At 32.8% G+C, this 19,407-nt stretch overlaps 1 protein-coding gene across 6 annotated transcripts in view; it reads left to right on the top strand.

Annotated features, from left to right (window-relative positions):
- LOC145293829 (dual specificity protein phosphatase 3-like) overlaps window positions 1-19,407 on the top strand; it is a 265,871-nt gene that overhangs the window by 201,430 nt on the left and 45,034 nt on the right. For all 6 annotated transcript variants that reach the window (XM_080140479.1, XM_080140481.1, XM_080140482.1 and 3 more), the window contains one exon: window positions 11,418-11,641. In XM_080140479.1, the coding sequence (XP_079996605.1) occupies window positions 11,418-11,641 (224 nt within the window). The remainder of the gene's footprint in view (window positions 1-11,417; window positions 11,642-19,407) is intronic.

Here is a 19,407-nt window from a genome sequence, read left to right as displayed (position 1 = left end):
ATGTATATATATATTATATATATATATGAGATATATATATATATATATGATATATATGAGATATATATATGATATATATATGATATGATATATATGAGATATATATATGATATATATATGATATGATATATAAGATATATATATATGTGATATATATATATATGTGATATATATGAACGATCAACGGTCAGGGATCAACACCCAGTTAGCGGGTACTGCGGGGCAACCTACCACTGCTCCAGCTGTCGCACTCCTGTGCTCCGCTGGGGTCCGCAATGTTGGGTCCAGAGGTGGATGTTCTGTTCTGGGCATGCACTCATCCACTACTTCCCTGCCCCGGCGCTTGACGTTTCAGGCAACTACTATGGATATGTCAAGAATAAATTCTCAGCGACTGGCAATTCGGGAGCTCCCTTTGGAGAGATAGCTGATGCCCCTCGCTGTGCTGGCAGGCCACGCCTCCGCTACAAGGATGTCCTGAAACGTGACCTCCAGGTCTTCGGCATCCCTCACAACACTTGGGAAACCTCTGCCGGCAACCGAGCAAAGTGGCAAGCTGCTATAAGATCTGGTGCCAAAAGATCCTGCCAGCAATACACAGACTTCCTGAACTGTAGAAGACTGAAGCGCCTTGCCAATCGTCGTTCTCGACGTTAAGGGCCTATGTATGTATGTATGTATATATGTAAGATATATATATGATATATATGACATATATATATATGTATATATATATATGAATGATATATATATATATATATATATATTTGTATATATATATGCAGGATATGTATATATATGCAGGATATATATATATATATATATATATATATATATATGCATGATATATATATATGCATGATATATATATATGCATGATATATATATATATTTATATATATATGCATGATATATATATGTATATATATATATATGCTTGATATATATATATATGTATATATATATGCATGATATATATATGTATATATACATATGCACGATATATATATATATATATACATATGCATGATATATATATATATATATATATGCATAATATATATATATATATATATATATATATATATATATGCATGATATATATATGCATGAGATATATATGCATGAGATATATATGTACAGGGTGTCCGCAAATCTGGCTACATTATGTAGCCAGACTTTGTGGACACCCTGTATGTATAATATATATATATATACATATGCATGATATATATATGCATTATATATATATCCTATGGGTTAAATAGAAACCGACTTGAAAACAATAAATATATTCTATTAAATTTTTTTTTCAAAATGTTTGGATTCGGCATTAAATAACCCGAAAGGTTTTATATGCCGTAAAACAAGCAAGCAACCAAAATCAATGCAAGGCAACGTCAAGTATTCTGCTAGTATATATTTGCATCTATCTTATTACATCCCAGGTGGCCATGTATTCTGCTTGCATACATTTGCATGTATCTCATTGAATCCAGGGTGACTTATATGTTGACGTATCTTGTTGAATCCCATAATTCTTGGATTGTTACAAATTTCGACAATTTCACCCACATTATCGCTCACCTGTCTAAAATAATAACTTTAAAACATTGTCTTGGCTGGTTTTTCATTACAAGCACATCATCCAAAAACCTCACATTTCATCATTTTTCGCAATTTTTGGATATGTTACTAATTTCAACCACAATGTCACATGATTTAACTTACATTATCACCTCAACTCTTACTAAAATAAAAACTTTGATACATAGGCTATGGTATGTTACTAATTTCGACTATCATTTTTCATGAGTAAATCCACATTATCGCTCCATTCTATCACTAAAATAATAACTTTGTGACATTGTATGGCTGGTTATTTCATTACAAACCCACCAACAAAGTAACTCACAATACATCATTTTTCATAATTCTTTGATATGTTACTAATTTCGACGATTATTTTTAATGAAGTAACCCAAATAATCGCTACCTCTTGCTAAAATAATAACTTCCATAAATTGTCTGGTATGACTACTTCATTACGAATATACCAATCAAATAACTCACATTTCATCATTTTTCATAATTTTTGGATATATTGCTAATTTCAATCGTCATTTTTTCTGAGTTCAATCACATAATCCCTCTCCTCTTACTAAAATAATACCTTTGAGACATTTCTAGGCTGTTTATTTCATTACAAACACATCAATAAAATACCTCACATTTCATTATTTTTCATAATTCTTGGATATGTTATGAATTTCGACAATCAAATTTAATGAGTGTGCACATCTAATCGCCCAATTCTTACTAAAATCATAAATTTGCTACATTGACTGGGCTGTTTATTTCATTATAAACAGAGTAGTCAAATAACTAAAACTTCATTTTTCATAATTCTTGGATATGTTACTAATTTCGACAATAATTTTTCAAGAGTTAATCCCCATTATCGCCACCTCCTATTACTAAAATAATAACTTTCAGACATTGTATGGCTGTTTTATTTTCATTACAAACACACCTATCAAGTTACTCACATTTGACCATTTTTCATAATTCTTGGATATGTTACTAATTTTGAGAATTATTTTTAATAAAGTAATCCAAATAATCGCCCTACTCATTAACCGATACGATCCCATTCCTCTTACAAAAATAACAACTTTGATACATCTTCTAGCCTGTCTATTTTATTACTAACACCAATCAAATAACTCACATTTAATCATTTTTCATAATTCTTGGATATGTAACTAATTTCGACAGTCATTGTTTGTTATTTAATCCGCATAATCGACCCCTTCTTACTAAAATACTAACTTTCAGACAATATCTGGACTGTTTATTTCATTATAAACACACCAATCAAATAATTTATATTTAATAACTTTTCATAATTCTTGAATATGATACTAATTTCGACAATCGTTTTTCATGATTTAACCCACATAATCCCCTCTCCTCTAAAGATATTCGACATTGAAGCTACATCCAAGGGAGGTCATTTGCATATTATAACAATGATTGTATATTATTCTAATGGTGTTCGACAATGAAGCTACATCCAAGGGAGGTCACTTACATTTTATAATAATGTTTGTATATTATTCTAATGGTATTTGACAACGAAGCTACATGCAAGGGAGGTCACTTGCATATTATAACAGTGATTGTATATTATTCTAATGGTATTAAACAACGAAGCTACATCCAAGGGAGGTCACTTGCATATAATAGCAATGATTGTATATCATTATAATGGTGTTCAACAATGAATCTACATCCAAGGGAGGTCACTTACATATTATAACAATCTAGCGATTAGTGATCTGCATAAATCATTTGGTAATCCCAAGTAGTCACCCATCCTAGAATGACCAGACCAAGTATTGCTTAACTTTTGTGATCTGCATAAGTCATTTGGTAATCCCAAGTAGTCACCCATGCTAAATTGACCAGACTACATATTGCTTAACTTTCGTGATCTGCATAAGTCATTTGGTAATCCCAAGTAGTCACCCATGCTAAAATGACCAGACTATGTATTGCTTAACTTTCGTGATCTGCATATGTCATTTGGTAATCCCAAGTAGTCACCCATCCTAGAATGACCAGACTACATATTGCTTAACTTTCGTGATCTGCATAAGTCATTTGGTAATCCCAAGTAGTCACTCATCCTAGAATGACCAATCTTTGCATGTCAATCTTTAGAGAAACAAACGTCAATCGAAAATAAGGATGGCCTTCTAAATAATGTTTTTAGTTCAGCTGTGATATTTGGAATATGACATCTGGTCTCAATGTATTTTATCGATAAATGTAAATTATGCATCTTTTTTTAATAGAAGATAATGCTATGCAGAAAATTAATTTGTATAAGACGGTTACTTGGTCTTTTGGCTAAGATCAAATGTAGTATCTGTTCTTAGAATTCAAGTGGTCTAAACTTTCGCTCCAACCCCCACTAAGAAAACTCGAAAATAAAGAGGATTTATTTCACCAAATCCATTAACTCTCATTTCCTATTATATTAAAATAAGTTGTAGTGAAACAAACGCTGATTAACTCATGCCTCCCACCTTCCGCCTTCTCAATAGAATTAGGTCGTAGTGTTACCAATATAAAAAAGAAAATGGCCGTTTTTTTTTTGTTTTTTTTTTGTTATGCAAACAGGCATCGATTGTCTCAAGCCAAATATTTTTAAGCGTAATTTTTTTTATTTACTTATCATTTTTGCGTATTATTTTTGGTTTAAGTCTCGGATTTTACTAATTTTAACTTGCTAATAACTTTGGTAACGTTGTCATAGCGTAGAAGTTCATAGTTTAATTTGTATGAGTGTTATATTCTTTTTACCGATAACAACAATGTTTTTATATATAGACTGCCATTACAACTTGCTGACGTCAAGATCACGTGACATGACTCAGCGAGTTTTAAATACAAGGTGACCCAAAATAAACAGACCCTGTGAACACTTTATGTAGAAGAGTTTGGGTCCGTTTTTTTGGGGCCCCTTTTAAATCGATTTAAAAATATGTAATGTTTAACATTAAAATGTCACTTTTTTGGCCCCCCCCCCTGCAGAAAATCGATCAGCTGACCCACTTCTGATGGTCCTTTTGGGCCAATTTTTCGATATATGGGTGGACTTTCATATGAGACCAAGTTTGCGAATTTTTGTTCTCTCTGTCAAAAGTTTTTAGCAGACATCCAAACATACACACATACATACATACATGATGATTGCAACGTCTTGTCAGACGAGTGCCACTCCCTCAGTCACTGAAAGTCCATGAGCCCGAAGATAACGATTTTTTTGTTGTTTTTTTTAGTCCTGCCAGCGAGTTCATACGCTCAACCAGACATGACATTGAAGACGGTCCTTGGCATACATACATATATATACATATATACACATACATACACATACATACCCATAAACATACACACATGCACACATCCATACATACATACACAATACATATAACACATACATACAAACATATACATACACACATGCACACACATATACATATATATATGCATACACATATATACTATCATATACAAATACATACACACATATACATACATATTCACATACATATACGTACACATGTATGCACATATACATACATACATACATACACATAAAGTTACCTACGTATACCTACACACACATATATATGCACCTATACGCATACATATATATGCATATATACATATACATACATACACACAAATATATATACCTATATACATACAAACACACATAAACATGTATACACGATAAATAAATAAATAAATAAAAATATATATACACATACATATACAAATAGGTATACATACACTAGTACATATATTAACATACATACATATGCATATATAGAATGATGGCAGATCAATTATTACATGCTTCCAGCATTTCAGGGCTACACACATGACACTTTTTCCATCGCCACGGACAATTTTTATAGACAAATGCCTGAGGAAGTATCTATACAAAGATGATGTTACAGAGTTTTAGCTTTGTACGACAGCTAAGTGTCTCTCTCGGTTCAAAATGTCGAGATCCAGCAACAAGCATGAGCAAGATAGCCAGCAACAAATCAAACTGCAAACCAGCTTAATGCGGGTACTGGTCTCCCGCTTTATGTTTTTTTGTTTTTTTTTTTAAATCAGAGATTTGCTTCACCCAGAGGGGTTGCCTTAACAGGGCTTTTGGGAGTCCTCTCTACCCCACACACATATCGAAATAAAGATATACACGTACACATACAAGCATGCATACAAACAGATGCACGCAAACATACATAAGCAAGAACAAACACACATACATTCATACATACACGCATGTACATACATATGCACACACCCGTACACATACACGTACATGTAGAATATATATGAAGGAGCATTTATGATGACGATGATGATGGTTGTTACGAATAGGTGAATTCAACATGAATAAAAGAGTAAAAGAATCCCAAATACACAGAACATAGAATAGAGAAACGTTCGCTTCGCCGGTAGTACAGCTATTAAAATGAAAACGCGTTCATAACGGCACAAATCCTCAACGTTCATGACGACGACGATGATGGAAAAGTATTCTTGTGCTTGTCGAGAAGTGTGTATCGCAGCGTTGTCTTGCTGGAAAATCCAATTTCTTCCACACAGACGTGGAACTTTAGTCCTGATAGAAGCATTTTCAAGCATTGAAATGTACTTCAATGATGTTTGCCGGCCTTTCACTACTTGCAACTTTAGGGTACCAGCTGATGAGAAAGTAACCCAGATCATTAAAGATCCTCCTCCACTATGCCGAGTTGAAAAAGTTTCTTTGGGCAAATTTTTATCATGCCAATAGTGTTGGAATCCATCTGGACCATCTAGATTAAACTTTTTCTCATCGGAGAAAATTACATTTTCCCACTTCTCTTCATCCCAAGTCTGGTATTTGGCAGCATATTAAAGTCGTTTAGTTTTGTGATGTTCAAAAGACGTGGTTTATGCAGTTGCTTTAAATGATTGAACCCCTTCATTTTCAGATGCCTTCTGATGGTTTTAGGACTACATTCTGCTGCTGTTTGGCTTTTCAATCGACTTGAGCTCATACGGGAGTTTTTTTTTAAACTTCTTCTGATACGGCGATCCAGTGATGGGGTTATTTATTTTGGTTGACCTGGACTCATTTTGTGCCCATATTGATCTGGATTTCTTAAAAAATTTGTGATGACCGTTTTGCTACAATTCACTTCGTTTGCAATGGATCTATGGGAGAGTCCACCCCTATTAAGCTCAAAGATCCTTCCTCTCTCAAACTCTGATACTGGTTTCCCTTTTGCCATTTATAATTTAGTAAGATGTTTTTATCCACTAACAAGTTGCTTTTAGTAACATAGACAGCTTTTCGTATTCATTTTTCATCCTAGCCAATTTTATTAAAGTGGTCTTATTTTGACCAAGTGAAAATGTTTATTTTTAAAAAAAAATTATTAGATCAGGGTTAAGGTTTCGAATGAAGCAGATCATTTTTTCCATCATATTTTCACTTTTGGCAATGGTTTCAACTGTTTGTTTGATTAAAAATTCGATATTATGCATAAACGCTTACTTTCTTATGAGTTTTACCAGGGCTGTATATATATATATATATATATACATATATATATATATATATATATATATATGCATGATATATACATATATATATATCATGCATATATATATATATCATGCATATATATATATATATATATCATGCGTATATATATATATCATGCATATATATATATCATGCATATATATATATCGTGCATATATATATATATATATATCATGCATATATATATATATCATGCATATATATATATATATATATATCATGCATATATATATATCATGCATATATATATATCATGCATATATATATATATATATATGCATGATATATATATATATCATGCATATATATATATCATCATGCATATATATATATCATGCATATATATATATATATGCATGATATATATATGCATGATGATATATATATATGCATGATATATATATATGCATGATATATATATATATATATGCATGATATATATATGCATGATATATATATATATATATGCATGATATATATATGCATGATATATATATATATATGCATGATATATACATATATATATGCATGCTATATATATATGCATGATATATATATATATGCATGATATATATATATATGCATGATATATATATATGCATGATATATATATATGCGCGAGATATATATATATATATGCATGATATATATATGCATGATATATATATATATATATGCATGAGATATATATATATATATGCATGATATATATATATATATATTCATGATATATATATATGCATGATATATATATATGCATGATATATATATATATATATGCATGATATATATATATGCATGATATATATATATGCATGATATATATATATATATATATATGCATGATATATATATATATATATGCATGATATATTTATATATATATATATGCATGATATATATATATATGCATGATACATATATATGCATGATATATATATATTCATGATATATATATATACATATGCATGATATATATATATATTCATGATATATATATATACATATGCATGATATATATATATATGCATGATATATATATATATGCATGATATATATATATATATGCATGATATATATATATGCATGATATATATATATGCATGATATATATATATATGCATGATATATATATATGCATGATATATATATATATGCATGATATATATATATGCATGATATATATATATATATGAATGATATATATGCATGATATATATATATATGCATGATATATATATATATGCATGATATATATATATATGCATGATATATATATATATGCATGATATATATATATGCATGATATATATATATGCATGATATATATATATGCATGATATATATATATATACATGATATATATATATATATATATGCATGATATATATATATATTTATATATATCTATAACTACTTCATTTACTCACATAAAATTAATATACGAAAGTATAGATTTATGCATAAACTTTAAGTATTTACTTCAAAAGTGCTCAATACGTAGGTAGAGCTAGTTAGTAATTTATAAAATATATATGGCGATTAAGCTACACTGAATATTTGGCGTTTCATCCACTCTAGGCTTATGCGCGAATTCTGTGGTTGTTGCTCGTTTTTATATGGTCCTCTTCTGTTGAGAATTTTAGTTAGCCTATCAGCTTTTTAGTATCCACCGCGCCCCTTCCTATCAGCCAATGGGCATGCATTTTATTGAACAAAGGATCTGTTTTAGAACTAGGTTAGTGGTTTAAGGCAGACGTTTTCCTCCTCCTTTTTTTTTATATATTTAAATATACATATGTGTACATACATACATGCGCACATATATACTTATATATATATATATATATATATATATACATACATATATGTGTGATCGCTTATGTATATTTATGTTTATTTAATTTATTTATTTGCTTATTTTCTATTGTTTTTGTTAGTTTTAAAGCTATTTTCTATCGCTATCCTAGAGTAAGTTTTATTTTGTGAACACAGTTGTTTGCTATTTGTCTTCTACAGTTTAATAGATTTTGAGGTTCCTTAAAGTACAGGATAGCAAATTTTTCATGAAGGCATAATTTACATGGATCGTCTAAATGTCTACACGTGGTAGCTTATCTTATTATTTTCCATTCGACTACCGGCGAATGTCCGTTTTCTTTGAGTTCCCAGTATTTATTCACTAGTATTGTTTTTATACGGTGTTTTTTATTGTTGAATGTACTTTTGTGGTCATAGTATCAGTTTTGAAATCTAAAGAAGTCATGCCTACGTAATATTTCTTGTTATTCGGGTTTTCTATCGCAAATATTGTTTCTTGATAAACTACGCTTTTTGTTAGACATTTATATATATATATAGGAAAATATCCACAAATGGGACTTTAATAATAATCCCAGCTCCCACCTGATAAACCCAACTAAACCAGAAATAGGTAGAATTAGCAAAACTATACTTTCTAGAGTAAACAAACAAATCAAACAAGACCTAGAACTAAACCAGTGGGCAAATACTACCGAAGCAATCACCTGGTTTAAAGATAAATGTATGTTTATACAGTTTGACATCATAGATTTTTATCCCTCGATATCCGAAGAACTTTTAAACATTGCCCTAGAATTTGCCGAGGCATACACTGATATATCCTCGGAAGAAATCAACATCATTAAAAAATGTAGAAAATCAGTTCTAATAAATAACAATAGCACTAGTTAAAAACATAGAATTATGATGATTTACTGTTCAAAATAAGATTCCTTCAAAAATAATAAATGCCTGTCAGAATCAATACTGTTAAGAAATTATTTTTCTTCTTTCATAAAATAATTGTCATCGTTAACATCGTTCTTTATAAATGAGATATGTCTCTCTTTTTTTTTAATTGTAGTAATTTAATGTTTTAAAACAATATGTACTCTCTGCATTCTTATCATAAACATAATTATCAACTAAATATTTTTTCACTCAATAAAACGAATGCCATTTTTTTTTAATGTATTTATTTAAAGTTGTTTAATTTTAATCGATGGGACGACATCATTTGATTTTGGAACAATTCATTTTAAAATAGTTTATTTGAGTGACATCAAATTGATCATAACCATCATCTTTACTTATCAACCAATTTAATTATTTTTAAATATGAGTAAAAGTGATTACGTATGTATAAATACAAATATATTATTAAAAAGATTCTATATTTATGATATGAAGAAATTTCCATATATTAACAACCAAAAGTCCGGAGATTTGAAATTAAAAAAAAATCGGTACTTGTGCTGACTTTGAACTCGACATATCTAAGCAACCACTCAGCTTTGCCAGGAACATGGCGTCAAGCGCCGGATCATGTGCAATGTCGCCGATAATCAAATCCTAACAACGGTACAAAACAGCAATAGTAGGATAAATGGAAATCAAAGAAAAAGAAAAAGAAAAAAGATAAAAGAAAAAGAAAAAAGATAAAAGAAAAAAACCAATGACCAACCGTAATTTTGTTTTATTATTCATTTAATATTTCATGGCAAACATATTTTTTATGCAAGGGTACCATAACCATTTCTTTAGTGTTTTTTAATTTGCCTTTTTGATAGCTAATGTTGTTTTTTTTTCCCCAAACAAATGATGTATTTTTTTGGTCTATGAAAGTTTTTTTTTTTTAAAAGGTTCCTTTTGAAGCAAAAAAGTTTTTTATTTTCAGGTATTTCTTTAAAATCTGTTTTTGTTTCGAAAATTTTAAGAACAGGTTTGTGCACCTTTGGCCACTTTTAGAACGATGCATTTAACGCCACATGTAATGCAATTCTTTGGCGATTAATTTCTTATTTTGACAAAAACAACAAAATAAAAACTATTTCTTATGGACGTCTGCAGTTGTTTATCTAGCATTGATAAATCCATAGTGTTGGTAGTCTCCGTGGTTTCCATGTAACATCTAGTTTCTTTTTTTTCTTCTTTCAATATTTATCCGAAAGTTGTCTGCTTGTTGCATTGTAATTGTCTTGATTGGCGTCTTACATCAAATTACAGAAAAACTCGAGCAGTTGACGTCATGTTTCGAGCAGAACTGAGCGGACGCTTAGATACGTCGAGTTCAAAATGCCCACAAGTATAAAAAAAATGCCGGAAATACATTAAAGCTTCTCTCTCCCTCATATTCTACCCTCTGTTGTTCACTGTCAATGATTCAATACGAGTATCCTCTAAATATGCTGTCTGTTTTCCTTTTCAGGGCCGGTGCTCTAAACAAAGCAGCTTTAAAAAAAGAAGGTGTCACTCATGTCTTGAATTGTGCTTGTGGCTCTAAGTTCAACATGATCAACACAGATCAAGGATTCTATGAAGGAGTATCCATCCAATTCTTAGGAATAGCTGCTCAAGATTTCCCAACATACAAACTTAGCCAACATTTTACAACTGCTGCTGATTATATAGATTCCGTGCTAAAGAATAAAGGTATTTTTAGCTTTTATCAATCAACTAAAATATCCATGACCCGTAGGGTCACAATCACATTCATTATTAATACTACTTTGATTTCATTAAAAAATTCATAACCTGTAACATATCATGTGGTATGCAAGAATATAGAAGTCGGCTGAGCTTCAAAACTATCCACACAGTTGAGTTAGAGCTTCAAAACTATCCACACAGTTGAGTTAGAGTTTTATTTTTACAGCAACTTCATAATTTTATTTTCTTCTCACCTAACTTCATTTTCCTGTTTACTCGTTCATTACAGGTGATGCTGTTGTCGTTTTCTATCTGAATATTTATCTTGATAATCTTGATAATCTTGATAATCACACCGGTATGTGTGTGTAAGAAGGGCTTGGTTTGACCTTCTCAATATCTGGTAAAAGTGTTTTGTCTATTTTTGACTAACTTTACTTTCAAGATTCAGGGGAGGTCACACCGATGTGATCTAAACTTGAGTATAATACTATGAATAAAGTTTAAAGGTTTCCAGGTGGCTTATCTTGTCCTTCTCCATAAAACATGCCATACTTCTTGCGCTTTCTTCTTCTCCTAGTTTTCCTGTACTGGAATCAGAGGGATCGCACCTGTTACTTTTTGAGGTGAGCTTGTTTGTAGCATTACTCCTACATGTAACAACCAAGATGATGAGCTTGTTTGTAGCATTACTATTACATGTAACAACCAAGATGATGAGCTTGTTTGTAGCATTACTACTACATGTAACAACCAAGATGATGAGCTTTTGTAGCATTACTCCTACATGTAACAACCAAGATGATGAGCTTGTTTGTAGCATTACTACTACATGTAACAACCAAGATGATGAGCTTGTTTGTAGCATTACTACTACATGTAACAACCAAGATGATGAGCTTGTTTGTAGCATTACTCCTACATGTAACAACCAAGATGATGAGCTTGTTTGTAGCATTACTACTACATGTAACAACCAAGATGATGAGCTTGTTTGTAGCATTACTACTACATGTAACAACCAAGATGATGAGCTTGTTTGTAGCATTACTACTACATGTAACAACCAAGATGATGAGCTTGTTTGTAGCATTACTACTACATGTAACAACCAAGATGATGAGCTTGTTTGTAGCATTACTACTACATGTAACAACCAAGATGATGAGCTTGTTTGTAGCATTACTACTACATGTAACAACCAAGATGATGAGCTTGTTTGTAGCATTACTACTACATGTAACAACCAAGATGATGAGCTTTTGTAGCATTACTCCTACATGTAACAACCAAGATGATGAGCTTGTTTGTAGCATTACTCCTACATGTAACAACCAAGATGATGAGCTTGTTTGTAACATAACTCTGACATGTAACAACAAAGATGATGAGCTTGTTTGTAGCATAACTCCTACATGTACAACCAAGATGATGAGCTTGTTTGTAGCATTACTACTACATGTAACAACCAAGATGATGAGCTTGTTTGTAGCATTACTACTACACGTAACAACCAAGATGATGAGCTTGTTTGTATCATTACTACTACATGTAACAACAAAGATGATGAGCTTGTTTGTAGCATTACCACTACACGTAACAACCAAGATGATGAGCTTGTTTGTAGCATTACTACTACACATAACAACCAAGATGATGAGCTTGTTTGTAGCATTACTACTACATGTAACAACCAAGATGATGAGCTTGTTTGTACCATAACTCCTACATGTAACAACCAAGATGATGAGCTTGTTTGTAGCATTACTACTACACGTAACAAACAAGATGATGAGCTTGTTTGTAGCATTACCACTACACGTAACAACCAAGATGATGAGCTTGTTTGTAGCATAACTCCTACATGTAACAACCAAGATGATGAGCTTGTTTGTAGCATTACTACTACACGTAACAACCAAGATGATGAGCTTGTTTGTAGCATTACTACTACATGTAACAACCAAGATGATGAGCTTGTTTGTAGCATTACTACTACATGTAACAACCAAGATGATGAGCTTGTTTGTAGCATTACTACTACACGTAACAACCAAGATGATGAGCTTGTTTGTAGCATTACTACTACATGTAACAACCAAGATGATGAGCTTGTTTGTAGCATTACTACTACACGTAACAACCAAGATGATGAGCTTGTTTGTAGCATTACTACTACATGTAACAACCAAGATGATGAGCTTGTTTGTAGCATTACTACTACACGTAACAACCAAGATGATGAGCTTGTTTTTAGCATTACTACTACACGTAACAACCAAGATGATGAGCTTGTTTGTAGCATTACTACTACACGTAACAACCAAGATGATGAGCTTGTTTGTAGCATTACTACTACACGTAGCAACCAAGATGATGAGCTTGTTTGTAGCATAACTCCTACATGTAACAACCAAGATGATGAGCTTGTTTGTAGCATTACTACTAACCGTAACAACCAAGATGATGAGCTTGTTTGTAGCATTACCACTACACGTAACAACCAAGATGATGAGCTTGTTTGTAGCATAACTCCTACATGTAACAACCAAGATGATGAGCTTGTTTGTAGCATAACTCCTACATGTAACAACCAAGATGATGAGCTTGTTTGTAGCATTACTACTACATGTAACAACCAAGATGATGAGCTTGTTTGTAGCATTACTACTACATGTAACAACCAAGATGATGAGCTTGTTTGTAGCATTACTACTACATGTAACAACCAAGATGATGAGCTTGTTTGTAGCATTACTACTACATGTAACAACCAAGAGTATGAGCTTGTTTGTAGCATTACTACTACACGTAACAACCAAGATGATGAGCTTGTTTGTAGCATAACTCCTACATGTAACAACCAAGATGATGAGCTTGTTTGTAGCATTACTACTACACGTAACAACCAAGATGATGAGCTTGTTTGTAACATAACTCTGACATGTAACAACAAAGATGATGAGCTTGTTTGTAGCATAACTCCTACATGTACAACCAAGATGATGAGCTTGTTTGTAGCATTACTACTACATGTAACAACCAAGATGATGAGCTTGTTTGTAGCATTACTACTACACGTAACAACCAAGATGATGAGCTTGTTTGTATCATTACTACTACATGTAACAACAAAGATGATGAGCTTGTTTGTAGCATTACCACTACACGTAACAACCAAGATGATGAGCTTGTTTGTAGCATTACTACTACACATAACAACCAAGATGATGAGCTTGTTTGTAGCATTACTACTACATGTAACAACCAAGATGATGAGCTTGTTTGTACCATAACTCCTACATGTAACAACCAAGATGATGAGCTTGTTTGTAGCATTACTACTACACGTAACAACCAAGATGATGAGCTTGTTTGTAGCATTACCACTACACGTAACAACCAAGATGATGAGCTTGTTTGTAGCATAACTCCTACATGTAACAACCAAGATGATGAGCTTGTTTGTAGCATTACTACTACACGTAACAACCAAGATGATGAGCTTGTTTGTAGCATTACTACTACATGTAACAACCAAGATGATGAGCTTGTTTGTAGCATTACTACTACATGTAACAACCAAGATGATGAGCTTGTTTGTAGCATTACTACTACACGTAACAACCAAGATGATGAGCTTGTTTGTAGCATTACTACTACATGTAACAACCAAGATGATGAGCTTGTTTGTAGCATTACTACTACACGTAACAACCAAGATGATGAGCTTGTTTGTAGCATTACTACTACATGTAACAACCAAGATGATGAGCTTGTTTGTAGCATTACTACTACACGTAACAACCAAGATGATGAGCTTGTTTTTAGCATTACTACTACACGTAACAACCAAGATGATGAGCTTGTTTGTAGCATTACTACTACACGTAACAACCAAGATGATGAGCTTGTTTGTAGCATTACTACTACACGTAGCAACCAAGATGATGAGCTTGTTTGTAGCATAACTCCTACATGTAACAACCAAGATGATGAGCTTGTTTGTAGCATTACTACTAACCGTAACAACCAAGATGATGAGCTTGTTTGTAGCATTACCACTACACGTAACAACCAAGATGATGAGCTTGTTTGTAGCATAACTCCTACATGTAACAACCAAGATGATGAGCTTGTTTGTAGCATAACTCCTACATGTAACAACCAAGATGATGAGCTTGTTTGTAGCATTACTACTACATGTAACAACCAAGATGATGAGCTTGTTTGTAGCATTACTACTACATGTAACAACCAAGATGATGAGCTTGTTTGTAGCATTACTACTACATGTAACAACCAAGATGATGAGCTTGTTTGTAGCATTACTACTACATGTAACAACCAAGAGTATGAGCTTGTTTGTAGCATTACTACTACACGTAACAACCAAGATGATGAGCTTGTTTGTAGCATAACTCCTACATGTAACAACCAAGATGATGAGCTTGTTTGTAGCATTACTACTACACGTAACAACCAAGATGATGAGCTTGTTTGTAGCATTACTACTACATGTAACAACCAAGATGATGAGCTTGTTTGTAGCATTACTACTACATGTAACAACCAAGAGGATGAGCTTGTTTGTAGCATTACTACTACACGTAACAACCAAGATGATGAGCTTGTTTGTAGCATAACTCCTACATGTAACAACCAAGATGATGAGCTTGTTTGTAGCATTACTACTACACAGAACAACCAAGATGATGAGCTTGTTTGTAGCATTACTACTACATGTAACAACCAAGATAATGAGCTTGTTTGTAGCATTACTACTACATGTAACAACCAAGATGATGAGCTTGTTTGTAGCATTACTACTACACGTAACAACCAAGATGATGAGCTTGTTTGTAGCATAACTCCTACATGTAACAACCAAGATGATGAGCTTGTTTGTAGCATTACTACTACACGTAACAACCAAGATGATGAGCTTGTTTGTAGCATTACTACTACATGTAACAACCAAGATGATGAGCTTGTTTGTAGCATTGCTACTACATGTAACAACCAAGATGATGAGCATGTTTGTAGCATTGCTACTACATGTAACAACCAAGATGATGAGCTTGTTTGTAGTATTACTACTACATGTAACAACCAAGATGATGAGCTTGTTTGTAGCATAACTCCTACACGTAACAACCAAGATGATGAGCTTGTTTGTAGCATTGCTACTACATGTAACAACCAAGATGATGAGCTTGTTTGTAGCATTACTACTACGTGTAACAACCAAGATGATGAGCTTGTTTGTAGCATTACTACTACATGTAACAACCAAGATGATGAGCTTGTTTGTAGCATAACTCCTACATGTCAAACCAAGAGGATGAGCTTGTTTGTAGCATTACTACTACATGTAACAACCAAGATGATGAGCTTGTTTGTAGCATTACTACTACATGTAACAACCAAGATGATGAGCTTGTTTGTAGCATTACTACTACATGTAACAACCAAGATGATGAGCTTGTTTGTAGCATAACTCCTACACGTAACAACCAAGATGATGAGCTTGTTTGTAGCATTGCTACTACATGTAACAACCAAGATGATAAGCTTGTTTGTAGCATTACTACTACATGTAACAACCAAGATGATGAGCTTGTTTGTATCATAACTCCTACATGTACAACCAAGAGGATGAGCTTGTTTGTAGCATTACTACTACACGTAACAACCAAGATGATGAGCTTGTTTGTAGCATTACTACTACATGTAACAACCAAGATGATGAGCTTGTTTGTAGCATTGCAACTACATGTAACAACCAAGATGATGAGCTTGTTTGTAGCATTACTACTACATGTAACAACCAAGATGATAAGCTTGTTTGTAGCATTGCTACTACATGTAACAACCAAGATGATGAGCTTGTTTGTAGCATTACTACTACACGTAACAACCAAGATGATGAGCTTGTTTGTAGCATTACTACTACATGTAACAACCAAGATGATGAGCTTGTTTGTAGCATTACTACTACACGTAACAACCAAGATGATGAGCTTGTTTTTAGCATTACTACTACACGTAACAACCAAGATGATGAGCTTGTTTGTAGCATTACTACTACACGTAACAACCAAGATGATGAGCTTGTTTGTAGCATTACTACTACACGTAGCAACCAAGATGATGAGCTTGTTTGTAGCATAACTCCTACATGTAACAACCAAGATGATGAGCTTGTTTGTAGCATTACTACTAACCGTAACAACCAAGATGATGAGCTTGTTTGTAGCATTACCACTACACGTAACAACCAAGATGATGAGCTTGTTTGTAGCATAACTCCTACATGTAACAACCAAGATGATGAGCTTGTTTGTAGCATAACTCCTACATGTAACAACCAAGATGATGAGCTTGTTTGTAGCATTACTACTACATGTAACAACCAAGATGATGAGCTTGTTTGTAGCATTACTACTACATGTAACAACCAAGATGATGAGCTTGTTTGTAGCATTACTACTACATGTAACAACCAAGATGATGAGCTTGTTTGTAGCATTACTACTACATGTAACAACCAAGAGTATGAGCTTGTTTGTAGCATTACTACTACACGTAACAACCAAGATGATGAGCTTGTTTGTAGCATAACTCCTACATGTAACAACCAAGATGATGAGCTTGTTTGTAGCATTACTACTACACGTAACAACCAAGATGATGAGCTTGTTTGTAACATAACTCTGACATGTAACAACAAAGATGATGAGCTTGTTTGTAGCATAACTCCTACATGTACAACCAAGATGATGAGCTTGTTTGTAGCATTACTACTACATGTAACAACCAAGATGATGAGCTTGTTTGTAGCATTACTACTACACGTAACAACCAAGATGATGAGCTTGTTTGTATCATTACTACTACATGTAACAACAAAGATGATGAGCTTGTTTGTAGCATTACCACTACACGTAACAACCAAGATGATGAGCTTGTTTGTAGCATTACTACTACACATAACAACCAAGATGATGAGCTTGTTTGTAGCATTACTACTACATGTAACAACCAAGATGATGAGCTTGTTTGTACCATAACTCCTACATGTAACAACCAAGATGATGAGCTTGTTTGTAGCATTACTACTACACGTAACAACCAAGATGATGAGCTTGTTTGTAGCATTACCACTACACGTAACAACCAAGATGATGAGCTTGTTTGTAGCATAACTCCTACATGTAACAACCAAGATGATGAGCTTGTTTGTAGCATTACTACTACACGTAACAACCAAGATGATGAGCTTGTTTGTAGCATTACTACTACATGTAACAACCAAGATGATGAGCTTGTTTGTAGCATTACTACTACATGTAACAACCAAGATGATGAGCTTGTTTGTAGCATTACTACTACACGTAACAACCAAGATGATGAGCTTGTTTGTAGCATTACTACTACATGTAACAACCAAGATGATGAGCTTGTTTGTAGCATTACTACTACACGTAACAACCAAGATGATGAGCTTGTTTGTAGCATTACTACTACATGTAACAACCAAGATGATGAGCTTGTTTGTAGCATTACTACTACACGTAACAACCAAGATGATGAGCTTGTTTTTAGCATTACTACTACACGTAACAACCAAGATGATGAGCTTGTTTGTAGCATTACTACTACACGTAACAACCAAGATGATGAGCTTGTTTGTAGCATTACTACTACACGTAGCAACCAAGATGATGAGCTTGTTTGTAGCATAACTCCTACATGTAACAACCAAG

Source organism: Euprymna scolopes, chromosome 15, assembly GCF_053919585.1.
Source record: "Euprymna scolopes isolate OS-2025 chromosome 15, ASM5391958v1, whole genome shotgun sequence".
Lineage (NCBI taxonomy): Eukaryota > Metazoa > Mollusca > Cephalopoda > Sepiida > Sepiolidae > Euprymna > Euprymna scolopes.
This window is presented reverse-complemented; position numbering and strand designations above follow the sequence as displayed.